The 19,763-nt window shown below is 45.4% G+C and overlaps 1 protein-coding gene across 3 annotated transcripts; it reads left to right on the forward strand.

The window, feature by feature from the left end:
- The first annotated feature begins 23 nt into the window (after nucleotides 1–23).
- megf8 (multiple EGF-like-domains 8) lies at nucleotides 24–19,069 on the forward strand. 3 transcript variants are annotated; one of them, XM_035621749.2, is made up of 44 exons: nucleotides 24–331; nucleotides 1,021–1,210; nucleotides 1,340–1,503; nucleotides 1,599–1,808; nucleotides 1,898–2,078; nucleotides 2,312–2,400; nucleotides 2,772–2,985; nucleotides 3,112–3,295; nucleotides 3,443–3,588; nucleotides 3,674–3,784; nucleotides 3,872–4,023; nucleotides 4,145–4,246; nucleotides 4,441–4,588; nucleotides 4,982–5,145; nucleotides 5,529–5,732; nucleotides 6,252–6,452; nucleotides 6,665–6,925; nucleotides 7,052–7,170; nucleotides 7,290–7,421; nucleotides 7,645–7,758; nucleotides 7,930–8,013; nucleotides 8,477–8,716; nucleotides 8,853–9,037; nucleotides 9,226–9,439; nucleotides 9,590–9,830; nucleotides 9,919–10,051; nucleotides 10,215–10,465; nucleotides 10,794–10,904; nucleotides 10,982–11,100; nucleotides 11,219–11,456; nucleotides 11,558–11,729; nucleotides 11,935–12,098; nucleotides 12,217–12,352; nucleotides 12,446–12,677; nucleotides 12,769–12,895; nucleotides 12,984–13,194; nucleotides 13,334–13,548; nucleotides 13,653–13,848; nucleotides 13,943–14,111; nucleotides 14,241–14,433; nucleotides 14,529–14,699; nucleotides 14,858–14,988; nucleotides 15,489–15,621; nucleotides 15,796–19,069. In XM_035621749.2, the coding sequence occupies exons 1-44, from the start codon at nucleotides 308–310 to the stop codon at nucleotides 17,293–17,295; spliced, it is 8,676 nt and encodes a 2,891-aa protein (XP_035477642.1). In that variant the 5' UTR covers nucleotides 24–307; the 3' UTR covers nucleotides 17,296–19,069. The 3 variants fall into 3 exon arrangements, with proteins under 3 accessions (XP_035477642.1, XP_035477658.1, XP_035477650.1); XM_035621765.2 differs by having other exon boundaries at nucleotides 12,996–13,194; XM_035621757.2 differs by having other exon boundaries at nucleotides 6,255–6,452.
- The last annotated feature ends 694 nt before the right edge of the window (nucleotides 19,070–19,763 follow it).

The following is a 19,763-nucleotide window of genomic DNA, read 5'->3' on the forward strand; positions in this document are numbered from 1 at the left end:
ATTTCGACAATGGAAAACTAACTAAACACAATTTCGTAAACGCATAAAAAAAAATTATGAATCACTGTCAAGAGTGACTTCACCCCCCAGTCGAGTCTCTGCCACCGCCGACTGCGCATCTGGATTTCGGTCGAGCCGCCGCTACCGTTAGCGGACAAGCTAGCAGAGAGAGCACCGTCCGCTACGCTTCGCCCGAGGCGCTCGCTACCAGCTAACGCTTTAGCCTTTCAGTCTTGGGCACTCGCTGACGATACGTTGGCTCGTGTGGTAGCCATCCCCACGGGAGTCGCCGAAGATGTAAATTGCCATGGGGCCAAAGAGACGGGAACTGGTGAGTGCGGCGATGCAAATCTGCAAACTAACCGACTAGCGGCCCTGGGCTGGTAACGGCATTCGGCTGAGCTAGCTTAGCAGACCTTCTGACGTTAGCTTTGTTATGATAGCCTGCGGACGACGCCATGTTGTTGAAACCAGTTGGTTTATCCGTTACCGGGTTGGGAATTGGTAAACGTTGTGTCGGCGTGTCGTGTTATTTGTATTATACGTCATGACCCAGAGTGTGAAACCCCCAGTTTCACGCCACCGTTAGGTTTGTGCGACTGATGCGCTGAGCTAATGCTACTGTGCACTGGGGCTAACTGTTGTTAGCTCCACCAGGATCAGATTTGCCTCCGAGTCTCCTCATGTTCTTACAGCATTGTTATTTGGCCACACTTGCACAACGCTGTTGTGTGAATGGCAGTGATATTTACTGAAGGTGTAATCTGGAATGTTGTGATATGATCGGCTATGAGAGAACGGTGTAAACGGGCGAAGTTTGTTTGTGTGAAACCAAGGTGACATTTCTCTATGTTCTCTTTAGAAACACTCATCCATATTCGGCAGGCATTGCCCCTTTGTCTCGTGCAGTAGATCCAACTGACATTTTATTTGCTGCATGTTTTCTGGCGCAGATGCGTCTACTAGAACCCTCACCGAGATATTCTCTCTCTCTCACACATTTTGCCTCCCATCCTGCAGGCGGTGCCAGTGATGGCCTCCCCCCACCCTGTCTCCGTCATCCTGGCGTTTCTGCTGTTGGCTCAGTCGCCTGTGTGCCAGGCAGGGGACTGCAAGGGCCACCGGCAGGTGTTGAGGGGTCCACCAGGCTATGTTACAGATGGCCCAGGAAACTACTCTGTCAATGGGAACTGCGAGTGGCTTATCAAAGGTAGTTGGTACTTGGATAAGATATCGTCTTAGGTTGTTTGCAACATACAGATAGTCTCTTTTTTTTTAGCAGAAGATAACGTTGCTAACTAATGACACTGATATTTACGACCTGTTTTATATCCTGCAGCTCCCAGCGACAGTCACCGCATTGTCTTGAATTTCACCTTCATGGACACAGAGTGTACCTATGATTACCTTTTTGTGTATGATGGTGACTCCTACCAGAGCCCTCTCTTAGCCAGTCTGAGTGGCAACACTCTGCCTCAACCCATCGAAGCCAAGTCTGGCAAGGTAACCAATCAAGACACATCCAATGAGATGCTGAATCATTCTAATTAAGGCAAATCATTTAACACAGTGTCTGTTATTTAATGTTTTACTTCCAGATGCTGCTTCATCTCTTCAGTGATGCTAATTACAACCTCCTGGGCTTCAACGCAACCTACACCTTCTCTTTGTGCCCTGGAGCCTGTGGTGGTCATGGCCGCTGTGATTCGTCTACATCGAAGTGCCAGTGTCATCAGGATTGGGGAGGAGCAGATTGCACAACCCCTCTCTGCTCAAAGGACTGTCTTGTGAATGGCCAGTGTGACAAGGTAAGAGTAGGGAATAGGGAGATTTAAATTAACATTGTTTGACTGATTACTGGTCTTTAACTGTTCTAATTCTCCATGTTTTATCTCAGAGAGGAGAGCGCTGTCTGTGTAACGCAGGCTTCCTGGGTCATAGCTGCCAGCTTGGTCTCCATGATGACAACGGGGTGGGGCAGTGGTGGCGTGTAAGTGAAGAAAACCCCTACACGCCTCCCAGGACAGGTTCCGCTGGCGTGTACCTATCCTCTACTGGGGCCATGTACTTGTTTGGAGGTGAGATTGACACACTTCTTATTTCGTCTGATCTTGTTTTAATAATGGTAAATGGCTGTAAACTGCGAGTATTTAACAATAAAACCCACCCTCCACCCTTCTGTTTATCACAAGGTTTAACCAACTTGAACTCTTTAACGCTGTTCTCTAGTATCTAATAGTGTTTTTGTAATAATATTATAGTATATTAACGGTATTAGTGTATATTTAAAACTTACTTACTTTTCCTGCAGGGTTTGATCTGAACAGAGCTTTTGGTGACCTGATCAAATACAATTTCACATCCAACCAATGGGAAAGCAGGTCTTATGGACACTCTCCTGTAAGTGGTCTGTGGACACAAAGTTTTCACACACACTCCCTGCTCTTGCATTTCATTGACTGTGTTTCCATGCACCTGATCTGGTCATGACTCCAGGCTTCTGCAGTAACTGCATTCCTTTAAACATCAGTACATGAAGAAGTATGAAAGGAAAGGAAATTAGTCATGGCAAGTAAAGATGTATTCAAAAAAATGTTTTAATACAATGTCTGCCATGGACGTAAGCTGAAATACACAGGTCTTGCAGAGTAAGATTCTGCCACTGTTATATTTGCACATATACAAACATAAGAATAAATGTACGTGCCCCCATTTATTATTTTTTCATGTGCATATCCTTCCTTTCTTTCCTGGCTCTCCTGTGTTGTCAGGTGGCTCGTCATTCCCACACAGCAGTAGAATGGATGAGTAACATGGTTATCTTTGGAGGAGAGCTAGCCAACGGCTCCCTGGCCAGTGATGTCTGGATGTACCGGCCACTTCACGATGACTGGCAACAGCTTGGCTTTTTAAATACACGAGGGGCTCCTAAACTTGCAAATCATGCAGCAGCTGTAGTAGACGATTATCTCTATGTTTTTGGAGGTGGGTTTCACGGACCACTGTCTGTGTGACAACAGTATACTAAACAATCCCATTGTTACAATTATGTAGTCACCTAAATTTTTTGGATTGACCTACATTTATATCGTACCTAAACATATTTCCCAGGTCGCACTGAGGAGGATATGTTTTCCTCTTCTTTGTATCGGTTCGGCCTGCGTGGCTCTGGACGGTGGGAGGCCGTTCAGCCCACTGGTGGGAAACCCCCGGCCACTGCTGGCCACTCCATGGTGTTCCACAGCCCCTCCAGGACATTGCTGGTCTACGGAGGCCACCGGCCTACCACTGCAAGGTAAACAGAAAATGAGGACTGTCATCACATATGATTTCAGAATCAGTAAATAACCACCAAGTATTCAGCCAAGCATTTGGGAGAGTAATTCCTGAATGAAAGAATATTATTAGATGCTTAAAGTATCTTTGCTAATTTTTTTTTTAGGTTTAGTGTGAGGGTGAACAACACCGACGTTTTCCACGTGGACAGGCGGTTTTGGACATCCTTCCGTTCCCGTTTCCCAGCAACAGGCCCCAGAGAGAGAGCGTTCCACTCAGCCACTGTCATTGGAAACTACATGGTGGTCTACGGTGAGCGTCTACAGAATGAGCAGACACAGTGCATGCAGGGCAGCCCTGTGTATATTTATTTTCTCTGCCTGCCTTTCTCTTCCAGGGGGGAATGTACATATTCACTACCAAGAGGAGAAGTGCTACGATGAGGAGATCTTCTTTTACCATCTGGGCTGTCACCAATGGGTGTCTTCTGGGGAGAGATGGTCACTTCGTGAGTTTTTTTTGTGTGTCACAACTCTCAAACACTGAGACACACGGCCCCATTTTCATTTATAACCAGTTGTTTATTTTTTCAAAGGTGGGGATGCTGTGCGCGGGCGTTACTCGCATGTTGCTGCTGTGATGGAAGGACGAGTGCTGCTGGTTGCTGGGGGTTACAGTGGCGTTGCCCGTGGAGACCTGGTAGCTTACAAAGTGCCACTGTTCGTCAGTAGCGATCAAGGCGACAGGGTGGGTGAAGGTGTCGTAATGTCATGAAACAAGAAAACAGGAAGTCGTGTCACTGGGAAGACTGGCATTTATTAAATGTTAAATAGCAAAATTGTTGCTCACACGTGTGTTGCTCTTCCAGGACGCCGTTTGTGCCGAGGCCCTAGATGAAAGTATGTGCCTCAAGAACCCAGAGTGCAGCTGGTGTGAAGGCCGTTGTCGAGAGTACCAACCCACGAATCAGGTAACACTTCCACCAACACAACCATGCAACTTACACCTCTGTCAAATCCTTTCATTCTATAACTGATAAATTCAGATGGTTAGTAAATCGTATATCCATTCAAACACCCAAAACATGATTTTCCACTTTGATGCATCTGTATGAATGTGTCAGGATTACCACTAAAATTTATAACCCCCGTTTATTGTTCACAGTGTGGCAGTACTGGTTGCCTGGGCCTGGCGCGCTTCCTGTCTGATTGCCAGTCCTGTCTAGTGTTCAGTGGCACTCCAGCCTCTCTGGCCCGTGCCCCTGGTGAATTTGGCTGGTGTGTTCAGAATGAATCCTGCCTACCAGTGTCAGGTGAGATGCAGGGAGGGAGGAAGGAGGGCACAAGAGAAGGGCTAACCCGCTATGGAGAAGAAGAAAAAAAGATGATGTTGGGAGTTGACATGGGAGGGACTAGACTCATGTTGGGCGTGTTTCACAGATGGAGCACAGTGACTCAACTGCAGCCAGCTGAGATTGGACAGGCTGCTCAGATGATCATTTGACTTGGCTGTCCAATCGCATACTATTTTTCGGCGCAGTGCAGCCATGTGTCGTTACTCCTTTTGATCACACGTCACACAAAAGTCACAGATCACATCTGTTTCAGCACAGTAGTACACTTTAGGAAACTGCTGCATTGTGAGCTATTAGGAGGTCAGATCTGTTTTCTTTTTGTGTGCTGACCTCTCCCTCTCGGTCTCGCAGAGCGAAGTGCGTGCCGTGTGGACCAGATCTCAGGGGCGTACGGCTGGTGGGGGGAGCGTACCCTTTTCCTAACCTCCCTCCACTCCTGTCGCACCGAGAACTATGTCCCGGGACTGCACCTGCTCACCTTCCAGCACCCCCGCAACGATTCCCAGCCTGACAAGGTATGGAGTCCAAATCTCAAGTGCAAACTGTATTAGTTATGGTTGTAACTACTTCCCTCTCTGCTTATACTTATCCCTCCTTCCTTCTTCCAAAAATTGCTTTGACACCTTGACCCCACTGCAGTTATCTGTATTGCAATTTTGATTGTTTTACTGTTCATTTCTCCTTTGTACTCTTGGCTTTTTTTGAACCTCTTGACTCAAGTGCTCACTCCTCTTTTTTTCTGTCTCTGGTTGTTTTGCAATGCGCTCATAGAGAAGATTCCCCTTTTAAGTAGTTTGTCAAACTTGTGGAGCAGTTTGTAGAGAATAGTGCTTCTGTTGATGTATTTCCACTTCCATCCATCCTCCTCTGTCCTTCATCCTCCTCATCCCTTCGCCAGGTTTCCATCCTCCGCAGCACCAACATCATCCTTAGCCCCACCACAGAAATGGATGTAGCCCTACAGTTTAGGGGCTTCGTCCACCCGTTGTGGGGGGCTCCCCCACCTTCACCCCCTCCCACCGAGACTGTCTCCATGTGGGCTCGCATCCAGAGGCTCCATTTTGAGGCTCGAATGGCATCAGGGCCCAATTCCAGCCAACTGGTGAGAACAAGAGAACAACACTTAAAATTATACTTTTTAATGAATGAATTTTTTTAAAACAAATCCCATCAAAAACTACAGATAGGATTAATTTTTCTAAACAAAGCATTTCCATTGTTAGGCAGGGGGAATCCTCGCAGGAGTGATCAGTGATGGCCAAATCAACTCTCTGTTGTATCCTAGATTGGATCTGTGTTGCTATAATTTTAATATTAAATCTATTCCTTATTTGACAATTTTACCCAAAAATGAAAAAAACCTTTGTTATTATAATGGATTTTGGAGATGTCATAGATTGAGAAAATAAATTTATTTCTCATTTAGATTCATTACTGTACTATGAAATACTACATTGTTGTAATTGCATAATGCTCATTTCATTTTGATGCGGCTGTTCAACAGATATAAACTGTATTTTAGATAAAATTATGAATATTCCTTAAATTAGCCACAATTAATTATTGCCATTCTTACTTAAATCTCCTCCAATGTTTCTTTCTTCCTATTTCCCAATCGGAGCAGGAAGTGGTGGGTCGTTGGGCAGCCCAACAGGAGAAGGAGTTGAAGCTGCTGGCTCGCACAGATGGCAGTAGACTGTTCTCTAACCTGACCAGAGGCAACCATTACCTTGTCCAGGCTGAGGGCTACCTTAACAACTCTGGTTCGGGACAAACCAGCGAGATGGCTCTGATCTGGAACAGAACTTTGCCAGGAGGGAGTGTGAGTACTGGCTCAGTTAAACTTGTGCTCTTCGACAACAGCAAATATGATTACTAATCAAAATAAATAAAACAAACATTAATGTTTGCTGCTTTTGGCACATTTACATTTCTATTATTTTTCTGCACAATGAGATTCCTTTAGTTTTGAAACAAAATCTGAACTTTTAACCTCATATGCGCTTTTCCTCATAACTTGCTCTCTCCCTCTAGGAAATCTCCTTCCTGTTTTTGGAGCCCTACCGCTCAGGTTCCTGCTCAGGGTACATGTCCTGTCTGGCATGTCTGTCTGACCAGTCCTGCGGCTGGTGCCCATCGTTGTCCCGTTGCCTGCTTCGGGACGGCCCAGACGTTGAACCCTGCCCCGAGAGAGAGAAGGGTGAAGGAAAGGAAGAGGATCAGCGCCATCTGCTGTTGGCACCTCAGCAGTGCACCTTGTGTGAAGAGTACAGAGACTGCTCTGCTTGTACTCAGGTATAACCAGATAAAGGCTCAAAAGGTTTTCACACAGTGTCACTATGCTGCTGAAATTGTTTGGCTTAATTTGCTGCTACAATATTCCTGACTCATGCAAATTTAACTTTGGTATTGGGTCTACAGGACCCTTATTGCGAGTGGCAGATAAACTCCAGCAAGAAAGGCGACTACCAGTGCAGTCGACGGGGAAGACTGGATGGATCCATACGTGACCCTACGGGGTGTCCTAGAGTCTGCAACCAGTGAGTTGCAAAAACCTTATTTTTAACAGTGGTGATTTAAGATCCTACATAGTTTCCACAATAACCTGCAGCTCACCCTTATTTCCCCTCCTCCCTGGTCAAATCTTTGTCTTGCAAAGGAGAAAGACGTGTGGTGAGTGCCTCTCTAACTCCAGCCAGTGTGCATGGTGTGAGTCAGCCCAGGCCTGCTTCTATTTTGCCGCCTACCTCACAAAATACCCCTATGGAGAGTGCAGAGACTGGTATGACAGGTAAAATGAGGACATTAAAAAAAATCTTTTCATTGAATTTTCAGCTGAGAGTTGATTCACATAATAATTATTTGCTGTTCGAATAAAAAAAACAAGCTAATCAAACAAATTTGCAAAATGGGAAGATCCGTGCAAGCAATTTGGCATATTTTGTCAGCTAGTGAATGAAAATTGACCTTAGATCTACCATCTAATACCCTCATTCTTTTTTTCTACCCGTCAGCGTTCATTCGGTTCCCCAGTGTAAGCAATGTTCAGCTTTAAACACATGCACAGACTGTCTGCGTATATTCCAGTGTGGCTGGTGTGGTGACTACAACAATCCCACTATTGGAAAGTAAGTATGGCAAACGTATAACAATATATCAATAGACTGTCCAGAGTAATCGCAACTGATTTAAGTGACATAAATTCCATTTTTTTATTATCAAATTGCCGACAGTTTAAAAGTCATTGTTTTATTGTTATTTTCTTGTATTTATTCTGAGTTTTCTGTTCATCTTTTCAGATGTTTGAGGGGAGACTGGGCAGGAATGGACGATCCGTCGGTGTATAACTGCAGTGTGGCTGTGGCGGAAGCTCGGGCTGCCAAGTATGTTATCTCTTATTATACTGGTCTAACTATAAAGCAATAGTGTGTGCTTCTGCAGGTGTGTGTGTGTGTGTGTGTGTTTCACATATCTCTAGAACCATTACTCCTATCGACTTCACACTTGGCAGTTGTAATTCTGCAGTTCAATTTGGTGCAATTTGAACACGCAACTTTTGATGAAGCAATCTGCTCAGCCCTACAGTAGTGGGCATATGACATTGTATAACACAGACACAGTTCACCATGAAAATGTTTTACAATTACTAATGGTAATAACAAAGTGAAGAAACAACATTTTTATTTTGTGACAGTTTAGATTCACCTCAGGACAGTTCCAGGATGGTGGTGAAACAGGTTACTCTGGAGCCCTGCTACCACTAAACTTCATAAAGCAATAAAAAACTGGACTGATGGAAAAGATATACCTGTCCAACCCTTAAATCTCCTCGTCTTGCTCTTTCAGCCCTGAGCCCCAGACCTCAGCACCGCCTCGACCGTTGGAGATGGAGCTGGAGCTGGAGCACTTGGACGGCGAAGAGCAAGATGCGATCTGGTCCTACCCCACCTGCCCAGATGTCGAGGAATGCAGGCTGGGTCTCCACAACTGTCACCCCTTCGCCACGTGCATCAACACTCCCACCTCCTATGAGTGCCACTGTGAGAGAGGTTACACGGGGGATGGCACATTGCACTGTAACCAGACGTAAGAGTCTTAAATGCGTTCCTCTTTTGGATCATGCTTTCACTGTCTTTACACAAAATTATGCTGCACCTACACCATTTATTTATCAGGATTGCTTTTATTATGTCCTTCCCCCAAAACTTTTCCTCGTCTTCAGGTGCTACAATGAATGTCGGGAGGGTCAGTGTAGCGGGAGCCCGCGGTTTGAGTGCGAGTGTTCCCTGGGCTGGACGTCTGACCCTGCCACTCTTGTGCTGAGTGGTGTTGAATGTGATGTGGGCTGTGGCTGCAACTTCCACTCCACCTGCATTACTGCTCCGGGGATCTGTGACGAATGTCAGGGTGAGTCATTAATTGAAGGATTTCTGTTGTATTTAGTCAGTTTTTGCTTTTTTGAGTAATGTTGAGGCAGGACAGAAAAGCTGTCCTCTACTGTTCTGTTGGGACAATCATACTTCGTAAAAGTGAAACTCCATTGGTTATGTGCTGGTTGAAATGTCCTCTTTTGACATCCTTCCTCTGGCTCTCAGATTGGACCACAGGGCCTCACTGTGAGCACTGCCGTCCAGGTAGCTTCGGTTCAGCCCTGGCTAGTGGCAGTGGCTGTGTTCCTTGCGAGTGTAATGGCCATGGCGACCCTCTTCAAGGCTACTGTCACAACCAGACGGGCCAATGCTACTGCACCCACAACACTCAGGGGCCACACTGCGAGTCCTGCCTGCCGGGCTACTACGGAGACCCCAGGTAATGAGATCTTTTGTATCTACACTCATTGAAAACAATTTGAAACCAAGGAGCGGAGGTTATAGTATAATACTGATGATCAAGCAGAAACAGCGGAAATATCTTTTGTATGTCCATGTTTTTTTTATCATGACTGTCTCTGTCCAATAGGAACAACGGCACGTGCTACCGCCAGTGCCAGGGCCGGTCAGTACTGCTCTCCTCCACCTCATCATCCACCATGCCTCTCTCCTCATCTCTGGGATGGCGCAGTGGCACAGAAGGGAAAGGAGGACTTTCTCATTGCCTGTGGGTCCTGTCTGTGACAGAGAACCTGGCACCTTGTATGCCGCGGCAGCTGTGTCCCCCTGTAGCCCTCACGCTACACCCAGACTCCCACACAAACTGTAAAGTGAGTACAAGCAAATTGACAGCTGTGCTGCAGCATCAAGAATTGTCAACGCTTCTTTTACATTCCTTTGCTGTACTTTATTTTGCAGAACTCATTTGTCTATGTGTTTGATGGCCTTCCTCGTTTTCTGGCCAATGGAGTTGTACATTCAGATCACAACCTAATTGGAGCATTTTGTGGCACTACAAGGACTCAGCCTATCACAGTGCAGGCCACCTCAGGTATCATTCAAACTTGAACTTATGGCACTAACTTAACTTAGTTATTAACTAATAACAACACTTTTCAAAGTGTAACCCTGATCTAGATATTCCCCGTAACTAATGTAAACATTAAAAGTGTTCAGTCCCTTTAACAATATTGTACTTTCTCTTTGACCACCAGGTGTAATCTCTGTCTACTTTGAGGCTAACGTCTCTTCAAACAAACCTCAAGGCTTCAATGCATCTTTTTGGGTGCGGCGGTGTCAACAGAGCTCCGACGAGGGTGAGGAGGGGTCACTCGTGTGTCCAGGTGGAGCCCAGTGCCAAAGTGGGCTCTGCCAGTGCCCTCAGGGATATGGGGGCCCCCACTGCGACCGACCCATTTGTCCTCAGGATTGTGGGATAGCAGAAGGAAAAGGAGCTTGTAATTTAGTAAGACTTGTTACAGATAATTTATTTCTGTGTTTGTGAATGTATAAAATGTGGAAATTGTATATAAATTATTAGAGTACCATAAGTATTAGAGTACCATAAAACTGTATGCCATTTATATGCATACAATATGATTTAATGTATTGTGTTGTGTATAATATCATTAAGCTGTAAAATAAAAATACAGCTTTGCTCAAAATATAATAATATTTTGAGCAATGATGTGTCTTTTTATGCCAATGTAAATTCTCAGTTATGCAAGAAATTTGGGATGAGAAAATGAACACACTTTCCTGCATTGCTAACAATCATATTTTGTCTGTCACAGTCTCTTGGAGTGTGTGTGTGCTCAGACAGCTGGGCTGGCTCAGATTGCTCCGTTCCTCGTGACTCCAACAGCCTGGTTTGGGAAACACTGCTGGACACACAGCTGACAGTGGTACGGGCAAAACATGACAAACCTTAAATTAACACATTTTACACACAAACTCATTCATGTGCACCATTGTTTCACAGAACCAGGCCCACAGGTTCCTCCACAGGATGGGCCACTCTCTGATGTCCGGACCACAGGGCAACCTTTGGATGTATGGAGGACTCTCTCTGTCAGAAGGCATTCTGGGAAATGTCTACAGGTAGGAACATGAAAGCGGAGACTGTTCTCAGTAATCTCATGAAAAAGTGTTATTATACTGTATCTGTAAAGCGCATGTACTTTCTTTACGTGTATAATAACACTTTTTGTGCATTTAGATATTCTGTGTTGGAGCACCGTTGGACCCAGATGCTGACGAGCTCTGTGGAAGAAGGCTCGACTCCCAGCCCTCGCTATCACCACGCCTCTGCAATGCTGACCAGTCACGAGTTTCCCTCTGGAAGCCACGGAACCGGCCACAGCGTCATGTTGGTGGTGGGTGGTGTCACTCCAAATGGTGTTGCCATGGATACCTGGAGTCTCAATCTCAGCAGTTTAGTCTGGAGAGAACACAAGGTTAGAATATCACCTAGAAATACAAAATTTCTGAAAAATACCATGTCTTTTTTTTTTTTTTTTTACCTCTAACAATTTTTTTTTTTTTCTACCTTTGACAGAGCTCAGTGCTGCCCCCGGTTGCAGGCCACACGCTGACCGTACGCCGAGATGCCTCTGTGCTTTTGATTGGAGGTTACTCTCCAGAGAACGGCTTCAACCACCATCTGTTAGAGTTCAGTCCTCACTCTGGGAACTGGTCCATCGCCCCACACACTGGCACACCACCGACAGGTTTTTGAGACTTTCTGCTTTTTTAAAGGGTTGTAACATAGATTTTAAATAAAAAGAATAATTCATATAGGGATACACCACAAGTACAAAAATACTTCATTCTTTAGTCTACCTCACTAAGAAATTCAGGGTCACGTTTTGAAAAAACAACAAGATTTTTTTGTATAGACTTAGCAAAGTCTTTTTCTTTTTGCTTCTCAATCAGGTTTATATGGCCACTCAGCAGTCTATCATGAGCAGACTGACACCATCTATGTCTTTGGAGGCTACCGCTTTCACGTGGAGACAGTGGAGCCCTCAGGCGAACTCTACAGTCTGTACTACCCGAACCTCACCTGGTCTCTGCTGGTCCCCTCACAGGGAAATAAGGTAAGAGCCTGACCTCATCTCTGTCACCCGTTACAGGTCAGTCATTTAGACGAGCCGAGCAGTTAACCTCTCTCTGTCCAGTGCGTAAATATAACTTCGCTTTTCTTGCTGTGCGCAGCCCCTGTCCCGTTTCTTCCACGCTGCAGCTCTGATCAAAGACACCATGGTCATTGTCGGTGGGAGGACAGAAGCAGAGGAATACAGTAACTCTGTGTCTCTGTATCAGATCAACTGTAACACCTGGATACAACCAGGTGACCATCTCACTGTCGCCATGCAGCTTCTGTAATGGTCAAAACCTAAATTGTTATACCATTACCTAATCACATTTCGTCGCTTTTTCTCAGCCTCAGCTGTAGGAGATCCAGTAAATCGCTCAGTGGCTCTCGCCATGACAAGCTCGGGAGGCTGCCTCTTTTTGTCAGGCGGCTTCAATGGTGTCACGCTGGGCAGACTGCTGACCCTAACTGTGCCCTCTGACCCCTGTGGACTACTGCCAACGCCAGAGGCTTGCAACACCACCACTGGCAGCTGCGTCTGGTGTAGGGGAAGCTGTGCTTCTTCTGATACTGCTGAGAGGTAACATTTTTGGCTTTGAGGCAAATCAGTAAATGATTTTGGCACTCTAGCCACTACTAAGATATTGCATCACTTCCTCTCTCTCCATCAGAATGGGCTGTTTCACTGGCCAGTCTCCCTGTTCCCCAACCCCTCGTCAGCCAGACCAGTGTCGAAGACTGAAGACCTGCAGTGAATGCCTGGCCCGACACCCCAAGACGTTCTCTAGTCCAGCACAGGTAACGTACAACACACATATTCAACCACTATCACTAGCTCAAAGAGAGACGGTGACAACTGACATCAGTTCTTTATTAAAATTCCTAGCCTGCTCTACAGTGTAAATGGTGCACAAACTGCCCAGAGGGGGCCTGTATCAGCAGCTCTGTTAGCTGTACGTCTGAACACGATTGCCGGATCAACCAGAGAGAGATCTTCCTGTCCAGCAACTGCACTGAGACCAGCTGTGAGGCCTCCGACTGCCCCAAGTGTACTGCTTCTGGAAAGTGCATGTGGACTCGCCAATTCAAACGCACAGGTGCGGTTAGTGGTGTTGAAGAGCCGGGACGAAATTGTGAATTTTCTTAACTTTTCTGCTGAGTTCTTGAAACCCAGATTTAGAGCACTCTCGTGAAGTGTTCCAGTAAAAACATATGACTGTGTTGTGATTTCTCCAGGCGAGACGAGGCGCATCCTGAGTGTGAGCCCCACCTATGACTGGACATGTTTCAGCTACGCCCTTCTCAACGTCTCACCCATGCAGGTGGAGTCTTCACCCCCTTTGCCTTGCCCTCCACCTTGCCACAGTCTCCATAACTGCAGCCTCTGTCTGGGATCAAGAGGCTCTGATGGGGGGTGGCAGCACTGTGTATGGAGCATGGCACTGCAGCAGGTACGGCTGCATTACTGGAGTTTTACTGGGTGGTACTGTGTGTCAATAAAAAAAAATAAAAAAAACATGTTCATAGGCAACTGACCTCTCTCCCCTTCTTCCAGTGCATGAGCCCGTCTTTTGTGCCCCTGCGATGTGAGGCCGGTCAGTGTGGTCGACTGCTCTCTGGGGGGGACTCTTGCTCCCCCCAGTGCTACCAGCTCACCCAGTGCTCCCAGTGCATTGGCAGGCCTCAGTGTGGCTGGTGTGCAGCTCGTGGGGGCAACGGGGCTGGAGGTTGTCTGCAGGGAGGACTCGATGGTGAGAAATATCTTGCTTGGAGCTGAGGGTTGTAGAGTGTCGTACTGTTTCTAACCCCAGATTCAACTCGCCTTCCTTCATTATTGACTCCCAGGGGTGACTGAGGGTGTTTGCCCCCTGAGAAACAGCAGCTGGTCTTTCCTCCATTGTCCTGAGGAGGACGAGTGTGCTAACGGCCATCACCACTGCAACAACACCCAGGATTGCCACGATCTGCCCCAGGGATACCACTGCACCTGCAAGCATGGTTACATTCTCAGCAGGTTAGATCAGGAGTAAACATTTATGTCCTGAATAGAAGAAAAACATTTTTCTTTAAAATTCAGCATTGCTTTTCATCGTAACTGGACTGGTTTACCCAAATCAATTCCTCTTGCTTTTCTCCTGTTCAGTGTTTCTGGTCAGTGTGAGCCAGTGTGTTCACAGGGCTGTGTGAACGGGACATGTGTGTCCCCAGGAGTTTGCCGGTGTCATTTTGGCTTCGTGGGGGACAACTGTTCCTCTCAGTGCAGCTGCAACAAACACAGCAACTGTGCTGGTGTTAACAAACCAGACGTTTGTCTCGAGTGCCACAATAACACCATGGTAAGTGCTTACAGTAATACACATCCGAAAACCGTAAACTTTGTTTTTTTCCAGATTCATTTTTATGTATTGATTTCTGCTTCCCCCAATTCTAGGGTAAGCACTGTGAGAAGTGTAAGCCACTGTTCGTTGGCTCTGCCAAGGGCGGCGGCACTTGTCGTCCATGTCGAGAGTTTTGCAGGGGAAACAGTGCTGTGTGTCTGTCCCGGGATGAACATAAGAAGGCCCTTGAAAACCCACGGCTCTACCCTCTGGACCCCAACAGCGTAAGTGTCTGAAATCTTTGGGGCCTCATTCTGGTTATAAGTAAAAGAAAATAGACGAAGTGAGCATACATCATTTTTTTTTTCTAACTTGGCTAATGTCTTAATTATAATTCCTTGTTAAGATTCTGGTGCCCATCTCTATTTTTTCTCTCCATCAGATTCAGGACAGGGTGTCTGAGGGTCCAACAGAAGAGAATGCTGTGTGTGTGAATTGCCAGAACAACAGTGTGGGGGACAAGTGTGAGAGCTGCCTCAGTGGCTACTTTCTGCTGCAGGGGAAGTGTGAGAAGTGAGCAACGTTAAAGGATTATCAGATATAGTCTACATCATTATACAATGCTTACAGCTCGTTGGACAACAAAAAAAATATTTTTTGTCTGGCCTTACAGCAACAAAAATGATAGAAATGAGATGGATATCTCTTCATGCTTGTGAATTAGATACATTTGCTGTACAAAACAGAAAATCCATACTTTTATTTTCCGAAGCAACAGACTTTGTCTTTGGATTTTTCCCTTTTCTAGTTTTTGTATTTCCTCCTTTTAAGTGATTGAATCTTTTGTTAGATTCAGATATTAATATGCATTCTTGCATTTATATGCTTATAATATCTCTATACCGTTTGCCTGTCCGAAGGGTAAAATATCCAATCATTTAAAAAAAAAATCCACTTTCAAAATAAAAGCTTGCAGGAAGTGATTGTGTTAATGATAGAAATTTGGAAAAGACATTTACAGGATCAAAAAGATTTTCTCCTCAAGTGATTGGATTGTCTCCTCTACATTGCAGGTGTCAGTGTAATGGCCATGCAGACACGTGTAATGAACATGATGGCACAGGTTGCCCCTGCCAAAACAACACAGAGACCTCCTCCTGTCTGAGCAGCCCTCAGAGTGACCGCAAAGACTGCTACAGGCAACAGGTACGCACATGCTACAAAGGATTTCAAATATGGAACAAGGGTTTCTTTCTTTTACACTCAGTGGTGTCCTGTGTGATATTTTCTTTTCTCTTCATTGTGGAAGTAGGTGTAAACCCTTTTTGTAAACATTACTGGCTCTTGTTCAAATTTAATTTCTTTTCCCCTTACATTTAGTGTGCCAAGTGCAAAGACTCCTTCAATGGCACACCGGTGAATGGGCGCCAGTGCTACCGTCAGTTCAACGTGGACACCGAGTGCTGCTTTGACCCCACATCCCAGACCAACTGCTTCCACGATCCCACCATTCGCAACCTGCCCAAGGGCCGCACGGTTTTCTTTGCTGCCCAGCCAAAGTTCACCAATGTAGACATCCGTGTCACCATTGACGTTACCTTCGGTGAGGTGGAGGTGTATGTGTCCAACTCTCACGACACCTTCATTGTGGATGTGGACCGCTACACAGGGATTCATGCCATCAAGATTGAGGAGGAATCTGCAACTCGGGGAACAACAACTGGGGGAGATAAGGATTCACCTCCGTCCCCTATCAAGGTGTTTGCCAATGCCTCATCCAGTCTTGGGGGGCCCGTGCTTTCCCAGAACCCACTGCAGCTGCAAGCAAAACCTCCAGGGGCTGACAGGGAAATTAGGGAGGAACGGGCTGAAGGACTCATCACGTACATCACTGTGTGGAAACCGCAGACAGTGCTGATCGTACATGTTGTTCGAGATCGCGTGGTCATCACTTTCCCCCATGAGGTGCACTCCCTGAAATCCAGCCGCTTCTACATCGCTCTAAGAGGTGTGGGCACTGGCGAGAGGCAGGGAGAGTCCCAGGGTCTGCTCTTTCTGCGGCAGGACCAAGCCCACATCGATCTTTTTGTCTTCTTCTCCGTTTTCTTCTCCTGCTTTTTCCTCTTCCTGTCTGTCTGTGTCCTCCTGTGGAAGGTGAAGCAGTTCCTGGACTTCCGTCGGGAGCAGCGTCGCCACATTCAGGAGATGACCAAGATGGCATCAAGACCCTTCGCTAAACTCACGATATATCTTGAACCAGAGGAGCCTCAGCTTATCTACCTGCCTTCGTCTGGTGGAGGGGTGGGGGGCAGCACTGTATCGCTTGCTCATGCCCGCACAAGCAAGCTAGGAGGGGTGGTGGTGGGCCAGAGGGGCAGGGCAGGAGGTGTCTCCTACAAACATGACCCGGGCTCCGGACCCACTGCCCACCACCACCATCACCTTACTCTGGGCGGAGGGGGCAACAGTGGCCAGCACTTGCCGCTGCACTACCTGAATACACACAACTATGCCAGCACCACCACTGGCACCCCAGCCTCGCATCATCACCATCCATCCACATACAGTGGCTACCAGCATTTCTGCCGCTCCGACCCCTTCCTCTCTCAGCTCATGGGGTTTTCCTATTCCACCTTTAAGGTGGGGCCCATCACCCTGGAGCCCACAGATGATGGCATGGCTGGGGTGGCCACCGTCCTCTTCCAGCTGCCCGGGGGTGTGCTGGCCCCAAACCGTGCCTGTCTGGGCTCTGCACTGGTCACTTTGCGTCAGAACTTGCAAGAATACTGTGGCCACGGCAGTGGAGGGGGGCACACAGGGGCGGGAGCGGGGCGCAAGGGGCTTCTAGGGCATCAGCACCTGACCACTATGGCTATGTAGAGAACCAGAAAAAGACACAAATGAAATATGACAGGGATAAAAGAGATTGGATGAGTCTGTAAATTGTTTGATATATATAATAAATTAATTTTTGAAAGAAACATAGCTACAAGGCAAAGACAACGTCCAAAAGAGAGTTAGGTCAGAGTCAGTTAACATGAGCGTTTTGAACAGATATGTACATACACTGTATAATGAATTGTCAAGTGTCTTTTATTGTATTATGTATTGCTATACTGTATTTCAGTGCTTCACATGACCAAGCCAGCTGTCTTTAGAATGCACTACAACTGCTAAACGAATCAAGAAAACCGTGCTGCATCCTGTCTGTGATCACTAAAGAGGTATGAGCGCACTCGACAGTCAGTCTCATACAGAGACTGAAGCCGGACTGTTGTGACAAATTCTTCTCATTGACCAACAACGAGATGTTAAAGAAAGACATCTGCTCACTCTGGAACCAACATGTGCTTTATACCCCAAAAAGTGACAATCAAACTTGCCATTGAGAACAAAAGACTATTTAAATTGTTTCAGCATAATGTGCAAAATTCTGATTGTCAGCTCAGCGCAGGAAAAAAAAAGAAAGTAACTAGCTTGCGAGGAGGTTTTATGTCATATGAGTGATTTAGAATTGTAACTCAATACATGGCAGGCTTGTATTATTATGTTTATGTTAAACAGACTCCTGAGTATGTTTTTGCATATTCATTCACCTGCTACTTTACACTCTCTATTGTTTTTCTGCTCATTTGCCTTCACTTCTTGCCTTGTCTGTGAGTCAACTGGCTTGCACTTGTTACTCATGTTGATGGTAATGTGTGGTGCAGCTCCTGCAGGATGTAACAACAAGGACATATTTGACATATTGTTTCATGAATTGATTTTGTACAAAACAAAATAATGAAGGATAATGTTTTCAATATTAGTCTGGGGTTCCTGACACGATAATATTTTAATAACACAACAGAGCTCGTCCATAAAGATGAAGATATTATGTGTCCTTTAGAAAAATTAGATTACATTTTGTCGACATGAAATGTATGTTGGTGTTTGGCTAGTTAAACTGGACTTTTTTTTTTCTTCACGTTGCGTGCCTGCTTAGACGATTGTATGAGCCAATCATAGCCACATAATGATCAAAATATTTGGACATGGTAAAAAAGAAAAAAATACTGTATCAAAAATGTTATTCTATTCAAATGGTAATGGGAAGAGTTGTGTTTGCAAGTTCTCCTGGTGAGAGATTTTGGAATGAGTTTTTTATTTGAAATGAGACTAAATGACTTGTTCACTGACAGGTATTGACGTTAGTATTTTTTCGTTTTGTCTTTGTTTTTCCTTTTTTGCACTGCATGGAGGCAATGAGCCCCATTAATCATGTCAAACACTAAGAGTGGATGTCGTCCAGCCTCCGGTGGACACACGGTGTCATGGGTGACCTCAGAGTGGTGCTACTGGCTTTCTATCGAAAGAAAATAAATCATGGGAGGTTTCGTCATGAACTGAAAACTTACAGCATTGTTAAGCAAACTAAAGTTCAAATAAATATTGTCACTATTTATAGCAGCCCTCCACAAACAAGCATTAATTCTGTCATGTTTTTGTCTTGTATCGGTGTGTTGTTGTTGTTTTTTTTTTTTACATACGTTATTTTTGTACATAGCTTCGTTGTGTTTGTTGTTGTTTTTCAAAGAAGGGAACAGTGTTGTACAAAAGACTGCGTAAAGACTCTCTGTCCTGAGTCAGCTGAAATAAAGTCTGTGGAACAAGATTGTGTGTGTGCGTGCGTGCGTGCAGAAGAGAGAAGTACTATTGATAATACTTTAGGATGGTGCAAAAATCCTCAGGACACGAGAACCACATGTTAACAACTGGGATGTTGAAGACATTTCATTTTTAAGTTGGATAATTGGAATGGTTTTGTACACCCAATATCACTAGTATTTTGGTGGAATGTCAAACAATGTAATTGGAATGATTTACAAATGTCAGATTTAAAAAAGGTAAGAATTATGGATTTTATTTGATAAGGGCTACCCTAGTTTAACTGATTTTATTCTATTCTGATTTTAATAATTGTCGCCTGGCAGAGCCACAATACTGGAATCTGGAATATATAAATCTTCTCAGTCCATGTGTATCTAAACAGAGTTTCACATGAATCCAACAGTTTGCCATTAAATGGAGCCTAAAATCTTTGAAAGGGGGTCGCTTCCTAATAATCACATAGAAATCAAACTTCTCAATTCAGCCATTACCAATCAAGTATGATGAAATTATTCGATTTTGGGAGTTTGTCTCAAACATACAAGACATGTGGGATCATCACCTCCTTTGGGCTTTAAGAAACTGTGGAGGTTTTTTGAAAATATGCCAGAGCTTTTGTTGCTGCTGTCACTTTAATTGCACTGTGGGCGGTAACCTGAGCACGACGGACCTGGGCTGATTGGACAGAACCCCAGGAA

This window comes from Scophthalmus maximus, chromosome 1, assembly GCF_022379125.1.
Source record: "Scophthalmus maximus strain ysfricsl-2021 chromosome 1, ASM2237912v1, whole genome shotgun sequence".
NCBI lineage: Eukaryota > Metazoa > Chordata > Actinopteri > Pleuronectiformes > Scophthalmidae > Scophthalmus > Scophthalmus maximus.

Coding starts and splice junctions, on each gene's coding strand:
- megf8 (XM_035621749.2), top strand. CDS start 308: ATGGGGCCAAAGAGACGGGAACTG. Junction 11,730..11,934: donor CACTGGCACACCACCGACAG/GTTTTTGAGACT, acceptor CTTCTCAATCAG/GTTTATATGGCCACTCAGCA. Junction 14,112..14,240: donor CATGGTTACATTCTCAGCAG/GTTAGATCAGGA, acceptor TCTCCTGTTCAG/TGTTTCTGGTCAGTGTGAGC.